Raw genomic sequence first — 19861 nt, 5'->3', positions numbered from 1 at the left:
CTAGCATAGGGCTCTGAGCTCAGGAGGAGAGGACTGGATAAGAGGTTGAGATAAGCCCAGACTCAGTTTCATATCAAGGGCTCTCAGGTCTTTCTGTGATGTTCCTGAGTCTCCTTACAGCATCTCTATCCCAGGTACTCAGCACAGATCATTTAATTATGGTCTCTTGGAAAAGGTGGGACAAAGAAGCTGTTTGTAAGGTGCTGCGAGTAGGATGCTGCGGCCGAATGGGGTAAGGACAGAGCACGATGGACAACCTGCCTGTGCCTGCACAGCCCTACCACAGGAGACCACTGCTGGGGGTAGAACGGGGCAAGGAGTACTCAGACATGTTGGAGAGCATGCAGTGGGCAGCTGGACTGGCAGAGGGTCATGCCCATAGCTAGATGCTCACAGCAAAGCCCTTCCGATGGCGAAGTCCCTGTATTTCCTAGCCCAGCCATGGTCTCCAAGCTGAGAGCTTGCACAGGCTCCCTGACCACACAGCTGCCAGGCTGGAAGAAATCCTAACAGGCCACAGTAAATTTCCTTTCCGTACTGCTGACGTAAAGAACTGTCTGAAAACAGCCTGGGCAGCCTAGAAAGAGAGAAATGAGGACCTATGGCCTCTGCCTGGTTCCTGGCCTTGCAGAACGTGTGGCGGTGGGAGGCAGGGACAGAGAGGAGTGTTATGTTTGGGTGAGGGCAGGGCCTGGGACAGGGTCCGAGCCCTGCAGGATGTCAAAACCTCAGCTTCAAAGATTTGCAGAGTGCCTTGGACAAATCTGCCCCAAACTGAGATATTTTTTGGACAGTTCTGCATCAATGTGTGGTGGGTACCACAGCCCCTGCTGCCCATGCGTATGGTGGCTGGGCTCAGGTCTGCAGCGTGTCTGGCAGGGACAGCCATGGGCATCTCTGTCATCACCCACCTCCTGTCTATCCCCCGTCAGCAGCACCAAGGGCAGTAACCCAGCTGGGTGGGCAGCATCTCTTCCTCTGCATCAGCGTCCTCTCGCTGCCTTTTTGGGGCAAAGCTCTGGTGCCCAGGCAAAGAGATTTTACCACGGTGAGAACCAGCCTCCCCAGAGAACAGAGCAGGTTTGCGTTTGTACAGCAGTGTCCTCGCAGTGCCATAGTGCCAGGTGGCAAGCAGCCCAGGTGGCTTCCCAGCCACTGCTGGCCTTTGTCTCCACGCAGTTGGAGGTCAGTTACGTCCCCAGGGAGACGCAACCCTGGAGAGCGCTGAGAGCTTATAGTCCTGGCTGCGGGCAGCGATGGGCTTGACCAGAGCATGTCTGACGTTAGCTTCTTGCTAGAAAGCGTCTTATCGTTAGCCTGAGCCTGACTTCGGCCAAGACACGGTGCCCTGGAAGGAAGCCCAAGAAGCCACCAGGGTTTTGCCTCTGGCTCAGTCCCATTTGGAAAGTTTTGAAAGGCCGTAGCTATCTGGCTGCTTCGTGCTCTTCCTGCTGATCCAAGCCCTGCCTGGGGCTGGCAGCGCAGCCTCCTGCCCGACCTCGCGCACAGCTAATTCAAAGCAGCCCCTTGGCAACACAGCCCAGCACGGCTTATCGCCTCCCTCTCCCCGGATTGTGAGCCCCCTTCCGCCGCGACCAAGGGAGCTGGAGGGCAGAGGAGGGAAACAAGCAAGAGGAGGCAATTGGTCACGCTCTTCGTTCTCATCAAAGCAGGGAGTAAAGCCAAACTCTGTGTGTGCAACCCCAGAAACGCAGTTCCCACAGGGTGCCAGGAATCAGCCACTTGATTCAATACGCAGCCCTCAGGGACGCTTGCTCAGCGTCAACTCGTGGTGTCTTCGGGAGGAGAAAAGGCTCACAGCACCCCTTTCCCCCTGTGCCCAAGCGCACGTCCCACCCACAGACACTCACTGACACAGAGACCGGCTCTTGCACGCGCTTACGCCCACCCGGGCTACGCAAGCTTACTCACCAACAGCTCTGACGTGATGCGCTAACACGCCAGCGCACCCTCTGCAGTGCCAAGACTTTCATGGCAAGCGCTCCCACAGTCACACAGATGCATGCACACTGCGTTAAAAGCAGCTGAAAGAGCGAGCTGAGTGTGGCATTAGACGTGCCTATTTAGGATACGGTACAGGGGATGCACATACCTCTGCCATCAGCTGTTATTCCGATGCCGCTGCTGCAGAGAGCCTGGAATTCAGCTGCGTAGAAAGCACAACAGAGCCGTTAGCTTTTCTAGAGACTTCACACACTGTGACATTAATTCTGGGTGACATTGGATTTATTGTTTGTTTGTTAGAATGTCATCTGTGGGCTTCCAAGCAGGGTCTGTTTATATTTATGCAATGTGTGTTTTAGAGCTGATACTGGCAGTTAGTAGTCCAACACTGTGAGAATGCCTGCAATGGGATCAGCATCACATTCATGGATCCAGCCTATATTTGTTGACTGCACGGCATCGGTTTCCCACGCCTATGGCTTTCCCATGTCACTGCCAAGCTGCCTAGGCCATCTCAGGAAAACACTGTCAGGGACCCAGGATGTCTCTGAGCACCTTCCTGGTTTTTTTCAAATTCAGATGGAAGAGATGCTCACCAGAGTTTTTGGCCGGACAGGGTTGGCAGGGCTCTCCGAAGCCATGGTCTGGGTTAGCACAGCAGCACTCAGACTTGGTGACTGCTCCTGGAAAGGGACGAGCGCACGTGCCCTTTTTAATGCCTCCATAGCAGGTACTGCGCATGTGGGTGTCCACGCAGACTCGTCCATCCACCCCGATAGCCAGGCCCCCAAGGCACTCGCAGCGGAAAGAGCCCTCTGTGTTAATGCACCAGCCGTTCATACAGATTCCTGGCGTCTCGCACTCATCGATGTCTGAAAGAGGAAGAACAAACTGGCTGTTACCTGCCCACAGGCAGCGGCACACACAGACAGGGGTTTTGGACTATTTTGCAAGGAGACTTGGAGACTAAGAGGGAGTCGGAGGTGTAGCTTAGAGCATCACATCCCACGCATGCTCTGCTGGCTGTCCCTGAGGGTTCAAGGGAAGGAACAGGGATCTGGGCTTCTTCAGTCTCTTGAGACCCAGCCCCTTCTCAGAGTAGCAAGGTTTGGTCTCTGCTCTGTTAATGGGGCAGCGACCCAGAGAATTCATGTCGTGTCACAGCAGCATATTGAAGAAATGCTACTTTCTCCTCTTCCTCCTTTCTCCACTCTGCCTTCACATCCCAAATGTTCTGGTTTTGGGACACAAAAACCCTAGTGGAACATGCTGTAGAGGTGCAGGAAGCTGTGGAGATGACTGCTGCCAGCTCACATTGGCCATACAGAGCTTCACAGCCCTGCCTAACCTCCTTCAGAACGGGGATTTAAGCTCTTCTTTGAGCTGAGGTAGTGGAGTATCAAGAACATTTTACTTTGCGCCCATTCTGCTGAAAGGGGTAATTTCTGGTGGCAGAGCAGGAGATGCCTGGCAACAGCCTTGGTTTTTCTCAGCTCCCCTTGGCCTCAGACACATCACAAGTCCCCAGGAACGTGGATAGCAGGCTGGGAATAGGGCAGAGACCAAGCTTGGGGACCAACGCACCAACACAGTACCGCCCGTTGGGAGCCAGCACAAAACCAGGCTTGCAGATACATTTGAAGCTGCCATCCTCATTGATACACATCCCGTTGAGGCACATGTTGGTCGTGGCACATTCGTCATGATCTGGGGAGGACAAACAGAAAACATGAGCTGAGCCTGAGAGCTGCAGCAGGACTCTCCCACGCTCAAAATGCTCTGTCCCCCATCTCGTTGACAAATTGCTTCTTATGGCAGTGGGTGCTAATCCTCAAGGCAGCGCTCCCACTGCTTCTGGAGAGAAGAGGTGAGAGGCTATCCTGCTGCATCCCTGCCGCTCTCGGAACCCTGGACAGCCCATGCAGCTCGCAGCAGGACTCGGACACTGGCTGCTGGAGAACATCCTGCTTCCAGACCCAGGCCTCCTCATGGTCCTGGACTCCAAAACCTACAGGAGCACCCCAGGAGCACTAGCACTCTTGTAAAAACACCTTCCTATTTCAGTCCTCTCATTTTAAGATGCGCTCTGCCCTACAGGTGAAGGGAGTACAGCACAGATTAAAGTAACCAGCAATCCCCAGGGAGGACATAGTCTCAGCTGAGTCCCAACCTCCCCAAGGCACATCAGGAAATCGCTTACCAACACAGTTCTTGCCATCAGGGGTGATTTCAAAGCCAGCGTTGCAGATACACTGGAAGCTGCCATCAGTGTTAACACAGCGGCCGTTCCTACACATCACTCCATTCATGATGCACTCATCAATATCTGGCAGGGAAATAAACACAAGAAAGTAGCAGCAGTTGGAGTGAGAAGCAGTTCCAGCTTAATCTGCTCCATGAGAAAACCAGGCAAGTGCTCTCAGACGCTCAGAGTGTGCTGTGCTGCAGAACCACACTCTTCCCCTCTGTACAAACTACAGGAGATGGAAAAGATGTGGAAAAAGCTTTCTGCATGCTCTGGAAGCAGTACAACATCTGTGAGATTAGAGCTCTGGGATCTCAGACCGTCCATGGTGCCTTTGTCAACCTCCTGCCCCAGGGCCCCCTTTGCAACTCAAATTATCCTAGGGCTTTAGTAGGCAGCAAAAGCCCTCAGTCCAACCGCCACGGACTCAGGCCTGCCACAGAGATGTGGTCCCAGTGCCTCAGCAAAATGAATTCCAGGACAGAAACTGGGGTACAATGTGACTGAAGTTCGGCAGCAAGGGAGGTGCTGTGTTGCTCATCAAGAGCTTGATGTCCACTTGCTCTGGGAGACAGGCCACTGAATGCCTCTGGGTAAAGACGAAAGAAAAAAGGAAAAGGACTCTCTCAGGTAGAAGGTTGTTACTGACACTTTACCAAGAGCTGGGGAAGACACAATGAGCTATTTTATGAGCAAATTACAGAAAAACAATGGTCTGGCCCCAGCAGCAATGGACAATCCAGACGCTTTGTAGGCTTCTCCTAATGTGGAGAAGTTGAGAGCAGCCCGGCAGCAAAGGACCTGAATCACAGATGAAATGAGGTGGCCCTGCACTGAAGGAAACCTCCTTCTGGGCTATCAACAGAAGAGCTGTGTGTAAGCCACATGGGACAGTTTCTTGTCCTGACAGCTGGAGAGGTCACAGATGAAGAACTACACACAATTTTGGCACCACACATTAGAAAAGATAAGGACAAAATGGAGGATGTTGAGAAGATAAAAACAAGGACAATGAGAACTTAGAAACGTTATCAATGAGAGGAGATTAAGAGACTTGCATTTGTTTAGTCTAGAAGGGAGATGACAGGGGGTTACAAGTTGCAGTTTCCCAACATGTAAAAAATGTTGTAAAGGAGACAGCAACAAACCCATTTTCACAGCCAGAAAGAGAATCACAGAAGAATTCAGCTTAAAAGATTCATTTTGGAAATTAGGAAAAGCCTTTCACATTGCCGGGCAATCGGGGGGTCCTTTGGAAAGCCCTTCATCAGAAGCCACTTGACAGCAAAATAAAAAAAAAAAATCAAAGGTCAGGCACTGACAGGGAAATTTGCCTTTGCTTCTTGTTCACATGGGACATTACCTTCCCACCATTCTTTTTTAGCAGTCCATCACCCAGAGCACCATCTTGCTGCAGGACACCGGCAGAGCGTCTTTGCTAGAAATCACAGTCCCTACGTTGCTACAAACATTCCTCAAAATCCTATCTTTTGTCAAAATAAAATGTTGTCATCTTTATAAATAGAGTTCTGCTCGATTCCGCTAGCCAATTTTAAGGTAGACAAAGGTAGAGGAAACTTCTAGACAGATTTCAGGACACTGCTTGCAGCTCAACTAAGTTGTTCTGAAATCCTATCCCACACCCGGCTGGGAGGTTGTTCGGTGCTGGGGACTCCCCTTTACAGCCATTTTCCTTTGGTACCTAGGTCTGCGATAACCCTGCTGACGCTCTCGCAGCACACTGTGTCCTCCCAAAAGGAGAGACAGAAAATACTCACCGATGCAAGCCTGCTTCGTGGGCGTGCTCTGGAAGCCCTCGTGGCACTTGCAGTGGTAGGAGCCAGGTGTGTTCACGCAGTCCCCGTGCACGCAAGGGCTGCTGGAGCACTCATCCACATCTGCAAGAAGAAAAGCCTAAGCCTGTGAGTCACCACTACGCAGGGAACGCACACAAGCTGCCAGGACAGGCGACAAAAGCTGCCTCCTGTGTGCTGCTGAGCCCGTCCTTTCAACTCCAGCGCTCAGCATCCCGGCAGCACAGCCAGCAAGGTCCCTCTGGATGGCATCTCTCCCACTCGGCTTGGTGTCACCTGCAAACTTGCTGAGGGTGGACTCAGTCCCTCTATCTACATCCTTGCACTCAATCCTTCCTCTCTAATCCCCTCTGCCTTCCATGTGTTTTGACATATCTTCCCTTCTGAACAGTTTATAGCCAGCAGTTGCAGTGCTCCAGTGGTGTGACTCGTCTCACCACATTTCAGCATCGCTTTCTAGCCACACAGTGGTTTCCAGCTCCTCCTGCTTGGTACCCCTGCTGCATGCATTGGCACAGAGGCACTTCAGCTGGGCTATCAACCCTCACACCTTTTTAAAGAAACACACCCTAATTGTGTTCAAAAAACGTGTGGATGTGGCGCTTCAGGACATGGTTTAGGGGACATGGTGGTGCTGGATTAATGGTTGGACTTGATGATCTTGAAGGTCCTTTCCAACCTTAGTGATTCTGTGATTCTGTGATTCTGTAATTCCTTTCAGACATTTCACAGGTGTTTCCCTGTTGGTTCCTAATACACCAGGCAGCCCCTGGCTCTTCTCCGTCATTCCATCCCCTTCTCCCACTAAATCTAGTATAAAGCTCTCCCTATAACTCTGGCCAGCTTGTTGGCAAAGACATTCTTGCTCCACTTGATCACATGAATCCCATCAGCTCCCAACAGACCCGACTTCTCAAAAGTAGGTCCATGACCACAGAAGCCAAAACCTTGAGATGGCACCAGGCACCAGCCAGGCATTCACCTGTTCAATTCCTCTCCTCCTTCCTGAACCCCTTGCTCTGACTGGGAGGATAGAGGAGAACACCAGCTGTGCTCCAGATTCTTTCAGCATTGCTCTCAGTGACACATAGTCTCTTTTGGTGGTTCTAAGTTGCCTTGTTGCAGTACCATTAGACCCTACATGGAATAGTAGGAGCGGATGTTAATCTGGAGAGTTCGGCAGTCTCAGCAGCCTCTCAGTGATGTTGCAAATGTGAACTCCTGGCAGGCAACAAACTTCTTCAGAGGAAGGTTCTTCCTTCTACTCTGAGCAGAGACAGAGGTCCAGACTCCTTCGTCTTATGACTTACTAGCATCAGTCACCTGGAGGTTGAATTCAGGCTTACCTCCCCCTTGCACAGCCTTAAGGCAGGGCTGTCGCTCAGCATGGGACAGCACACAATTCCATGTACCAGTCTCCTGCTTACATTTCCGGATACTGCGTTGCCTGTTGAGCTCCTCTTATAACATAGATACTTTTTTGAAGAGTTCTTCTAGCCGGGTGTACTTCCAGCTATGACATCCACCACTGACTTCAGGTGCTACAGGGGACTTCCAGGTGCTGGATCTCCATGCAACCTAGGGTCTGGACAGCTATTTCAGCCCTTGAGGGGTCTGTTTAGGTGGAGATGTCAGCATAGGAAGGTTGTTCCTTGCAGATGCAGTGGGTGGACACCATTTTCTTTCAGTCCTTATAGTTCTCAGAAAAAACAGCCCACTTACTTACAAAATGATAATTCTTTTGAAAGATTTAGAATCTTTAGAATTTTGAAAGATTAGAATCCTTCTAATTCTAATACCTTGGAGAACTCAAGCTTCTGAGTAGGCTTGCACAGCCATCAGCTAGCTGGGGTGACCGCTGGGGCTGCAGCCTTAGCCTGCAGGGTAAGCAGAGCGGGCAGCGGCCCTATAACCCGATAGCTGGCAAAGCACGCTACCCATCCTATGTGAACTGCTGTCGCTGCTCCCTGATTGCTGCTGCTGGTTATATGAGGCTTCCAACAGGGTGAACTGGCCACGGGGAATGCCAGCACCACCCCAGTGCTGGGACTCTGCCCAAGCAGTGACAAGCAGATAAGCCAATGGCAATGTTGTGGCTCCCAGAAGAGAGCTGTCACCCTGGATGTTCCTCACCGGGCAGACATATCCTTTCCGTCATGATGCTTCCCTACCTGACACGAGCCTTCTATCTCCAGCCTCCTGTGGGGAGCTCTGACTGGGAAGGGGGCTGTCGGGGCAGCCGCTCGAGGTGATGTTAGGAGCAGGCACGGGGGCATGGTGGGAGCTGACCCGTGTGTGTGTCCAGCAGAGCCTACTCACCAATGCACTCTCCCCGCACGTCCTGCTTGTACCCCATGTTGCACTCGCAGCGGTAGCTGGACGGGGTGGGGATGCAGCGTCCGTTCAGGCAGAGGTTAGTGAAATGCTTGCAGATGTCAATGGTCTGATTCAAAGTGGCGGTTCCTGGAAAGCGCAGAGACAGCATCAGGCAGAGGATTGCAGCTCCCTTCCCTTGGCTGTCCCCAGGGAGCTGGGTCGGTAAGAATAAACACCGCTGGATCAGCGATGCTCCCAGGCCCCGAGCAACCGCGGGGCTGCAGACGCAAGCTCAGCTGCCTCAGAAATCCCCGCAGGGTGCTGTGGTACCTGGCATGCCCCTACCCCGCTGACATGCACAAGATGGCACAGCCTCTCAGAAGCAAGGTGGGAATCAATATTCATTGACACCCAGTGCATTTTTTACAGGCTTCAGCCCTTAGGAAGGAGCTATATGGGATGCACATGAGAGGGGTGCCCAAGGTGGTAGCAAAAACATTCTTGTTTTGGGGAGGCAGTAAGTGAGGCGGTGACGTGAAAGCTTTGTTCCGATTTGGTAATTAGAAAGATATTCTGCACTGGAGCCAGCTTCAGCTCCCTTGCTCTGCCAGCAGACGCCGTTTGATCTGCTTCTGGGCTCAGCATCTTGCACAGCATTAGTGTCACATCCCATCACTCTCCCCGTGTCAAAATAAACCTTGCAGCTGGCTAAGAGCACGGGCGCTTTCCTCATGTGTGCACGGCTCGGAGAAGCGGGCCGGCACACAGGCAGACACGCTGCCCGTGTTCTGAGACAGGCAGCCAAACTGGGTCAGCACAGTCAGAAAGTAATTTTAATTACCAATGCTTGAACTTCCTGGGCCCATTCCAGGCAGACCTGGGATCCCGCCTTGTCCATTTGCCCCATTTGGTCCGATGCCTCCAGGTCCGTTGAGTCCCGGCCCAACACCATTGGGCCCGAATCCAGGAATTCCTGGAAAGCTCCCAGGGAACCCTGGCACGACTGGGAGTCCTTCGATGCAAAGCCTGCGGTACTCATCTGAAACAAACCAGCTGCCTTTTAGTGCTTTTCCAAGAGCGCCTGAATCCTCCTCCTGCCTCTGCCAGAGCGCAGAGAACGGAGGGATGGAGACGGACTGGCAGGGAGCAAAGAGGGTGGGTGCTGATGGGAACAGGGCAGATGGGTGAGGAGGGCTTTAACTCCCTCCACTCTGGAGCAGATGATGAGACACAGCTTGCCAGGGTGTTTGGCAACAGCTTCTCGGGGTGCGTGGGACAGCTGGCACCGCGGGCTCCCTTTGTGCAGGAAAGGACAGGACATCGGAGGGTGCCCCACACTAAAGCTCTGCCCTGCTCAGAGCTGGTGATGAGAGAAGGGAGGTGGAGAGAGAGATCTGCAGCGCTCTGCCTCCTCAAGGCCTCCTGCTGCCTGGGCTCACCCTCTTTTGGCTCCAAGGTTCAATTACAGTGGGAGCCAAAGAGAGCTGAAGGGGTAGGAGGAAACGGATAAATTCTTGCCTTGGCTGAACTCATCTGGCTCAACTTCAGATGAGACCCAGGCAGAAAAGCCAGCATCCCCATGTGACCTTTCTCTGGGTGTTATGTTGATGAGTCTCCACGTCTGTGCAAGCCTGGGGTACCACTAGGGTCATCAGAGCCACAAGCTGGCCATGCAGCAGGCCAGTCCCTTGTGTTGCACTTACCAGACCCCCGGACAGGACACATCTCTGGAGTCTGACCAATGGCCCAGCAACGCCCCGAGTCACAGCAGCACTGCATCTTGGTGTACTGGCCAGGGAGGTCCCCAGCACAGCGGCCCCCGATCAGCGCAGAGAAACATGTCCCAATCCTCTGGTCTGCAGAGAGGGAGAGGAGGAGACGCATTCACAATGTGTTATCACCATCCTCTTGGTCACGTCCTGACTGCCTGTTCCCAATGGAACTGTCTGGCTGTCCAATGTCCCAGTCTGACCTCCTGTTCTGCCTCATCGTCCCAGTTCATGAGGTCCTCCAGCACCTCACGTCTGGAGCACATCAAGGCTGTAGGCCAGACCTCATTCCCCTGTATTAGATCTCACATTTAGACTCCTAAGTACTATAGGTAGCCTGACCGAGAGCCAGGAACGGGCAGTAGGTGGGCAATCCCTCTCCATCGGATTCTCCATTGGGAGCTGCCTTCCTTGCGCTGCAGGAAGGACAAGCTGACCCAGCAAATTCTGGCTGAATTCACAGAACAGAAAAAGGATGAGATCCCCCACCTCATCGCATGTTTCCTCACCTTCCTGAGGAAATGGGATTATTTACAGGTGTCTCCCTCCTCTCATGAGAATTTCTGCACTGACGAGAGATGTCAGGGCCAGGTTCCCCCACCGACCCAACACACCAGCTGGGAGATGGAGCAGGCTGAGGGGAGGCGGTCTGCAGGAGACCACTGCAAACATTGACAGTTCCACTACCTGACCCACCCCCTCAGCGGGGACAGATAAACTGCTCTGGACTAAACATGTTATTCAACAAAACTGCATCCTGGGGCTGGGATCTCCATTCTTCAGGTTCCTCCTCTGATATTAGTATCTGTCTTGGATTGCATTTGTGACCAAGGGTTGGCCATCAGTGCCAATATTAGCAGTACAACAGGCCCCTGAACTTGGTCACATGGAGTGGCAGTGTCTTCTCTTCTCTTGGGCTGTTGGACCCAGTGCAATGTATTTTCCCCTAGCTTCTGCCATGAAAAACAGTTCCTTGTGATAACAATCCAGTGCTGCCTGCTACTATTTTGAGGGTTCCCAGACAGTGAGCGGGCATTCCCCAGCCTGCAGCCACTCCTGCTCTAGGCTGAAGCCTTGGCTGCAACAGTCCTTTCCCTTGTTCTCACTTGTTGCAGGACAGAGCTGGCAGACCAAGGTGGTCAGCCATCTCCCACACCACTTTGGTTGGGCTGGTGATCCAGGTACAACCCTTCCAGCATTAGTTGGTGATCCCCATTGCTGTGATAAGCAAGGACCTTTCCACAGCCACTGGTGCCCAGTGTGGTCCTGCACATCTCAGGCCTGGCAAGGACCTGACTCTCTTTCCCAGAAGTGATTTAATGGCAAATGTCCCATGTCCCAGCCTTCCCATGAGGAAGCATTCCCTGCCAGGTCCCAGTGGTCCCAGCATCTCTCACTAAACAAATGGAGCTGTTCCCAATTCCACACTCCTCCAGCCTGATCGCTCCCATTCCGAGTGGATGCCTGTTTCAGGTCATGAGTTAGTTCCCACAGCCTGGACTGAGCTGGGAGAAAAACAAGTCCTGGATGGTGGTCAAAGTCCATGAGCCTGGCCAAAGCCACAGACACCAAGCCTGGCACCAGTGTTTGGTGTGTGTGGCTTCTGGACAAGGCCCAGGAGACTGAGGGTCTTTCACATGTCTAGCAAGCTCCGTCTGGCATCGGGTCCTCTAGGAAAACCTGAAATCTTCCACTCATTCATCTCCCTTCCTTGTTTCTCAAGTAAATTAATGAGGGGGAAAGTCTAGTCTGATTTGTCATCTGTGCCTCTAGACCGACATTAGCCAGCAGGCTGACACTTTCCTGAAATGTAATTAAAATTAATTGCATGGGGCTGTTTGATCTGTGGGCTGTGGTTACATTTCTTCTCTAATCACAGCTCAGTGACTTGCAGAGGACAGTGACCCCGTTTAAAGCCAGGGTGACTAAACCAGCAGGTCTTTTCTCAGCTACATCCTTTCTGCCATTCTGCAGTACAGGGTTCAGCATGAACTATTCCCTTTTAGGAAACTTTCTCCACCAAAGAGACCCGCAGAAAGACGGACTAGGAGAAGGGAAACTTGAGTGAGGGGATCGAATGCGACACTGGATTAGCTCCTAATCCTAATGAAGGGAAGTACAAGCCATATGGGTGCTTGGGTCATCCCAAGCCCTTGATCTCTGGCAAGTGGCAAGAGTGCAAGAGGAATGCCCACACCTTTGCAGGTTTCAGCAGATGCTGGAGTGTAGAAGAGGGCTGTGTTTCCACAGTATGTTGGCCGGTTGATGTTACTTAGCATCAACACGTAGCCCGCTCTTACTCCAGAAGGAAGCTTCTCTCTGAACAAGCCAGGGCAGGATAGTGGAGCCATTTGGAAAAGCTGCACCTCAAACCCTTGATGGGAGTTCAGCTAAGTGAAGGCTTAGGGCTGAGCTTAAATGAACTTCTAGATCTGAGGGTGGTAGTTTGGAATAAACCCTTTGGGCATTAGAGAGGACAGATCCCACCCAGATCCTTCTGTTCTTCTGTGGGATGCTTGCTCCCAAAAGCTGTGACACACGGTGATAGCCAGCCAGCTAATGGACAAGGAGTGATTTGGAGAATGCAACCTCCTTCCCCACGGACAGACATGTGCTGACAAGTTTGACAAGGCAGGGAGGTCACAGCAGTTTGTGTAATGGAGGGAATGGTCCAGCCCTTATTCATCTGGACAAATGCTTATTAAATTCAGCTGTCTTTTCTGCAGTTTGTAATAATCTCTCTCAGAAATGAAGGTCAGAACTAATTGAAAACTCATCTGGAGCTGCCTTGGGCAGAGAGGAATGGATGGAAAGAACAGTGGGTCCCTGCAGTCCCTCTGTGACCTCCTGCAGGACCACCCACATGCTGGAGGTAGGAACACAAAGCCCTCGTGGTTCTGTTCTGCCTTCTTCTGCAGCTGTTAAGGGAACAGGTTTGCACGATAACCTCAGTAAATCAGATAATGCTGCAGGCGAGAAAGGAGGTAAAATTCCACACGAGATTAGACAGCGCACAGAGATGAGGAATAGAGCCACAGGTCTGCCAGAGGTCTCTGATTCAGAGAGGCTGTGGGTGCTTTGCAAGGTCCAGCCAGGAGCAGTAGAGCAGGAGATGGAGTTTGCCCTGCTTATCATAATGGGACAGGAGCGACTCCAAGCTGGACCTTCCTGCTGGGATCTGCAGAGTTGGGCTGGGCCATGGCACCCTGGTGTGTGTCTCCTGATGCCCAGGAGAAGCCCCACATTAAGAACTGCACCCTCTGAGTGACTACCCAGCACGGCTAATCTCTGTCTCCGCTTCGAACGTGGACATGCTCTGTGGTCTGCACAAGGTGGCTACGATCTGTGTGCACCTGCAAGGGTTTTTGCAATTTTCAGCCTGATGGAAAGCTGGTTTCTTTCTTTGGTGGTGGGATAGGGAGAGAGAGAGAAATAGAGGGTGTGCTGGCACTGCTTCCCGGCAGAGAACTTTAAAGGGTGAGTATTTTTTTCACTTTGTGTCTTGTCAAGAACAGAAACTGAGAAGCTCAAGTGACCAAACCCAAACAAACTAGCGGTTGCAAAAGGCAGTTGGCTCTGACTACAAAGGACCTGAGGGCTATTAGCTCAGAAGGGAGCTGCAACACAGCAGCACGTAGCTGTCTCCCACCCAAGATGTCCAATAGTGCTTGGTTTGCAAGGAAGAAGGGTGCAAAAAGGAGCCTCATACTGTGGTGAGGACAGTCAGTCTGGACCAATGATGCCACCATATGTTCTCTGTTTCTGGAAAACTGACCAATTTCATTCTTCTCTGGGGAAGATTAGATGGTGGTGTCTCAGTGAAGAGTCATGCCAGAAAGAAGGCACAAAGCATCCCTCTCTGCACAGCTCCCACCAAACTGCAATATCCACAGCACACCTTGGCCACCAAAGCTTCTGCTGTCTCACCGCAGGAGGGCTGCTGTGCGAACAGGGAAGCTCTGGGTGTTATTGCAGGACAGTTTCTTTGCTGGCAAGTGCTACAATAAATTCACTCCCTCCTTGGCTGTTCGCTCTTCTCCAAATTCACCTCCCAGCTCAACTGTTATAAGGTTGAGGGACAAATGCATCTCTGAAATGATCTGATGAAAAATGATTGTCTCTAGGGGGAAATGCTTCACAAACGTGGACTGAATGACCCAGTCTTCAGCCCAGGTCCCTGCACAGGTTCACACTACGGAGCGACTATGGAGACTTTCTACACCCTCTGGTCCCTGCAGAAGTCCAGGCAGATGTCTGCTTGGCAGCATCACCAGCTCCCTCGATGGCTTAGGAGCTCTGGTGGGGCTCTGCTCAGGGTCCCTCCTCAGCTCCTTATCAATCTGTTTTGAGCCTGTGAACCTCACACCACTTCCCTTTTATCATTTCTTGCCCTCATAAATATCATCTCCTCGTATTTCCTTTTTCTTCTTGCTCTTTCCTTTCCTGGATAATCACCAAAGCTGGCAAAAAGGGTTCTCCAGGGCAGGTGACACCTGCACAACCTTCTCTGAGCCCGGGACTTTGCAACAATAAGCAGGATCTGGCCCCACTTGGAACTTTAAGCAGGAAATCTGCTGATGTTGCCCAAGAAGAGGTAAGACACAAATCTCTCAGAGCTTTGTTGCACTATCAGGGAAAAAGAGCAAAGCAAGTGATGCGCCAGAATGCTGACTTGCAATGAACAAGGGAACACCATGTGCAGGTCTGGAAATGCATCTCAAAGGCCATATTTCTCATTTGAAAATTATTCTTCTAAGCTGTTCTTGACCATTGTACAGAAAAGAAAAAAAAAACCAACAACCTCACAGGCTGCTGGAGCAGATCCTTCTGCTGCCTGCAAAACACTGAGCCTGTCTTTTACAAGCATAAATGAATGAAGCTGTTATGAACATGTGTGGAACTGGATTCTTTGTGTCAAGCACAGGTGGTTGAATCATTCAATAAATGTTCATTTCAAACTATGACGGACTTTCTCCAGCTACGCTGCTGGTTGCGTTTTACTGAGGAAGGCAGTGAAAGCAGCTAATGAGATTTGGGATCAGCTCAAGCTCAGTGTCTTGCTGTTTCAGCTGCAAAAACTACAGCAGATTATTCAAATGCAATAAAAAGGTGTTTACTAAAAAGGGAGGGGAAAGGGACGGGCATATATCAAGGCTGCCACCATAAAGTCACTACATAGCCAGTGCTGGTGCCCCATGATGTATGAGACACTGCGGTCACTTCCAGTCTAAACATCTGAGAAGTGGCAGTGTGACAATCCCTTCTGTTCTCTCCTGATCCTGTTCGTGCTTTAAGGGTGGCCACATTATTTATTAATTTTCTATTTTACAAACTATTTATTTGATTTATTACATAGGACCTAAAATTGTGGGCTTAAACTACCATAAACTCTCAAAACGAGCATTAAAACCCCCTCAAACGATAGAAGCACGGTTTGCAAAATATGGATCCCAGGGCAACAACACCCCAATAATTACTGTGCATTTTGCCAGAAAAAATATTGCCTGTCCCAAAATGTGACAGCACACTAGCAGCATATATTAGCTCAGGGAAATGGCTAGAGCATGATGTATTGAGTTCAGATGTAGTCATAGTCCACTGCAGCTAACTAAGGTTTGGACTATTTTTAAATTTGGGCTTTCTAATTTTATTTAGTTTTCATTTCTAGAAGCACTTGGTTTCAAGGAAAGTGCAGAAACGTCCATATGACTCATCCAACAGCTGTCACACCCCTCCCGGCTTATGGCAGGGTCTGGGAAACAGGGAGGAAAAGAATTTCATCCTCATTAAAATCTATCGGATTCCCAAACAAGGTGACTCGTACATTATAATTTACAACGTTTTTCTTTCCGGAACTAGACCATGATTAATTTTTACTCCATGTTCTGTGGCTATAAAAGAATTCGGAATATTTTTTTTTTCTGTTTTAGTTTCCAGGACTTTCAACAGAAAGCTGTACCTGACATTTTCCATTGCACTAACAACGATATTTGGCTTTTCTGCAACAGTTCCTCTGTAGGAATCCTTGCATCCTTGCCTTTCCAAAGGCAAAAGAACTTTCTGAACAGCGAGACAAACGCTGGGATTCACTTTGACTAAAGTAAGTGCCCCCGCTGAGAGCAAGTAAACAGAAAGTTGATCTATTTATCATAGAAACTGTTGTCTGCTACAAAGAGAAATGGACCATCAAATATTTACAAGGCTTGGAAAGGAATTTTGATCCGTTAAACATGCAAGATTCACTCCAGGCTCTGTAGCCTGGAGGCAGGACAGCTCGGTCTGCCGAAAGCTTGCCTGGTCTCACGCCAGCGCTGGGAAGCTTTGAAACACAAGACACCTTGAGCCGAAGTGAGACACGGACGAACAGGCACGTTGGGGCCGGTGGAGCAGCACACACCAGCCCCACCAAGCCCTTCACGCAGTCTGCAGTCTCCCACACGAGCCTGGGAGTCATTTTGTGGCCAGAAATCGGAGGAAGGAAGGTGGCCTGCGAGGTAACGTGCGAGCGCTTAGACGACAGCCCTGCAAAGCTGCCGGTGCAGCACGGGTGCAGGGGCGCGTGCCCGCAGCGCCCTGTGCTGCGCTCGGGAAGCACCGGCCTCTCCGCCGGCTACGGGGGGGATCCAGACGGCCAGCTCGGCGCAAAGCAACTCGCTCCGGAAAGGCCGAGTTCAGTGAGATGAAGCCGATCGAGCCCACAGCCCGACTGATTATTAGCTTGGGGCCATTGGGGTTTATGAGCCATTACCTGTGGTCTAAGCAGGAAGGAGGAGGAGATGATAAAAGTCGCTGTTTATTTGCATTGGTTATGCAAACACTCGGACCTTTCCCCCCTTCACCTCTGCAAAGCAAGGAAATGAACGTGCAGCTGTGGTGCCCATCACTGGGTCCCTCTGGGCTCCCGGAAGGCTTGCAAGGCTGCCCTTGGGCTCAGACCCCCACAACCGCCTGCGGTTGTAGGGCAGTACCGGTATCTCTCTCCGGCTGACATCTAATGCAGGAGAAAAGGGGCAGCGTCTGGGATGCTCCTGCTAGCTGATGCAGTCCTGTGAGTAGGAGCACAAGGAACCTTCCTCAAAGAGACCACTATCCCAGCCAGGCACCTTCCACCCCAGTCCTCCTCCCAGTGTCCCCAGCAACCCCTTCTCAAACACTTCAAGCACTGAGGCACCTGCAATCCAAGGTATGGAGGTGGAGAAATCCCTGGTCTGCAAGAGCATCAAAACCCGTGACCAGGACGGACCGTGTCAGCGTGGCACATGCAAGGGCAGTACATGAGAAACAGCATTTTCCAGCTGTCGCAGGAACAATGTGCCCTTTGATTTGCAAATCTGCAAAGTTGCAAAACCCAGAGAGTGATTTGCAAACCCCCAGGTCTGGGTTTACAGAGTGTGGTCTCTCCCTGTATCTGTGGTCCTGAGATCTATTTAGCATCTTACCAATGCAGCGTGATCCATCAGGGCTCGTCATGAAACCACGTGGACATGTGCACACGTAGCTGCCTGCTGTGTTGGTGCACTCGCCGCCATCACACACGCCAGAGATTGCGCCACACTCGTCCACATCTAGAAAAGAACAAACCAGCAGTGATTATGTTTCCCTGCAAACCATCTCCTTTCCTGTCTGCAGCGTGGATCCAGGACCAGAGCTGGGATCACAGAGGACAGTAGCTGGTGGTACAGGTTGTCACGGGATGCTTGAGACCATAAGAGACCTCCTAGCAGTGGATCAGTACGGAAAACAAGACCTTCCCAGAGGGTGATAGAGAGGGCTTCGTGGACTCCTCTGCTTATCTCTGCTGACAGAGCAGGTCTTTGCGTAGGCTGATCTCAGACGTTGAGCTCCCTGGCATACAAAGGAAGCTCCAGGACAGAAACGTGTCTGTGCAGGTGCATGAGTGGCTGGACAGCAGGTCCCTCCGTGTGACTTGGAGGCCCCTCTGAAAGCAGAGATGCAACGTCAGAGGCACCACCGTGTTTTTAAAAAGCACTGGGCATTATTCACCGAATTTCTCCATACAGGAGGGATTTGGTTCAATTTCAAGTACGTTCAGGCATCTAAACCCAGGTGAAAATGCCCTGTACTATCAGCTGGACAAGGCGGGTCTGGACACACCACTCTGTGGGTTCAGCTCCCCGTCAGCAGTCCCATTTTAGTGTGAACTGATTTGCACAGCAATGCCATGAGCATGCCATAGTTTGAACTATTTCTCCCATCACAGGGAAAATTAGTGAGATAGAGACATACATTGAGTCCTGGGAGAGATCACCCGTAATTATCCACGGCAATCAAAGAAACACCATCCATGTTAGCAAGCCCTGCCACACACTGCTTCTGCAGCAGCCCACCGCTGTGTGTGACCATCTAACAAACCAGCGAGGTGCCTCTCTCCGGACTTAAGAGCATGGAAAATAAGGACATTGCAACAAGATTTTGCCAAGGCGCAGCAGCTGGACTTGGATGGCAGAGGGACCAGGCGGCCCCAGTGCCCAGACATACGGTCATAATTGCAGAAAGGTTACAAAAGTACCAAAATTCAGAGACAATCACCCTAGTCATGTAGCTCTGCCATTTGAACTTACTATGTGCTCTACAAGCATCTGACTTCTGTGGAGACAGGGCGGACCCTCACCACAGGCTGAAGATGGACACTAGCCCCATTGCCGAGGTCCCGGATGCCTGTGTCTGGATCCTGAAACGGAGCATCTATATTTCAAATCTTGCTCAGACTTAGATTTTAATCCACGCTGGAGGAACTGAGCTGGAAAGATGAGGCACTACAGGGTTTGCTTGAGAACTGTAGAGTTCTCCAAACTTTCCAGGCCATTTATATTGCAACCTTGAGAAAATTCTTGAGTTAATTATTTCTTTGGCTCTTTTTATATTGAGTATTTAAAGAGCTTCATATCCTTGTGAAAGTTTTAGTTAACAACAGATGGGAAACCACACAGCCTGAAAACTGCAGCTTAACAAAAGTCAAACTGCAACAGAAAAGGGTGAGGACAGAGCAGAAAATGCAACAAGTACCTATGCAGATGATAGAAAGAGAGAGAGCCTATAACTTTTGTGTGCAGCTATCACTTGGGACCTGAAACTTGGAAAATCAAAGGGAACAGAGTGGCAAATCAGCTATTTTGAAAAGGGCAATCTGTTTTCAACAAATTTTGACCAAAATGTCAACAAAATTAAACGTACAGGGCCCGGCCATGCTTGTGGGGCACTTGACTCTAAGGACTTGACTGGGACCAAGGTTGAAATCCGTTTCAGAAGCTGAGATGGAATTAGATTAAACCTCTAATTAATCCACCCAAAGTAGTTGGTTGGTGGTCATGGTCCAGGTGGTGGTAAAATACAGAAGGAATGTTTGCCTGATAGTTTTTACAGTGGCAAAAAAACCCCGTGTTTTGGCAATTGGCAAAATTATTTCCGCTAAGCAACTTTATTTATTGTATTTTAAATCTATCATACTGTTGTGAATGGATAAGGGGATTTTTATACGCAATTCAGATGCTGCCTGGGGCTGGCAGGAAAGTAATGAAAAGGAACTGGTCAAAGTCTGTTCCTTCGAGGGGATTTTTCTGCTGTGAACAGCATAACAGCCTTGCACAGCCTGATGGCATTAGCATGTGTGGAGGTCAGAGTTGCTGCAGGGCAAAGACTAATTTGCAAAAAAAAGAGGCAGAACAGCAAGACCTTTCATCTGGGAGCGGGGATGGAGGACGTCTTTGGAAGGGCTCATCTAGCAGACTTCA

The 19861-nt window shown here is 50.8% G+C and overlaps 1 protein-coding gene across 1 annotated transcript in view; it reads right to left on the bottom strand.

The window, feature by feature from the left end:
* Positions 1–19861, bottom strand: part of FBN3 (fibrillin 3) — a gene marked incomplete at both ends in the record, with an annotated part of 107974 nt that overhangs the window by 32153 nt on the left and 55960 nt on the right. Inside the window, 9 exons of the mRNA XM_082011091.1 lie at positions 2114–2167; positions 2562–2837; positions 3550–3672; positions 4166–4291; positions 5989–6108; positions 8344–8487; positions 9182–9379; positions 10044–10196; positions 17549–17674. Coding sequence (XP_081867217.1) covers positions 2114–2167; positions 2562–2837; positions 3550–3672; positions 4166–4291; positions 5989–6108; positions 8344–8487; positions 9182–9379; positions 10044–10196; positions 17549–17674 — 1320 coding nt within the window. The remainder of the gene's footprint in view (positions 1–2113; positions 2168–2561; positions 2838–3549; positions 3673–4165; positions 4292–5988; positions 6109–8343; positions 8488–9181; positions 9380–10043; positions 10197–17548; positions 17675–19861) is intronic.

The sequence above is a fragment of the Phaethon aethereus genome (genome assembly GCF_964289735.1).
Source record: "Phaethon aethereus genome assembly, chromosome: 26".
NCBI lineage: Eukaryota > Metazoa > Chordata > Aves > Phaethontiformes > Phaethontidae > Phaethon > Phaethon aethereus.
The sequence above is the reverse complement of the archived record's forward strand: the minus strand, read 5'-3'. Positions and strand labels throughout refer to the sequence as shown.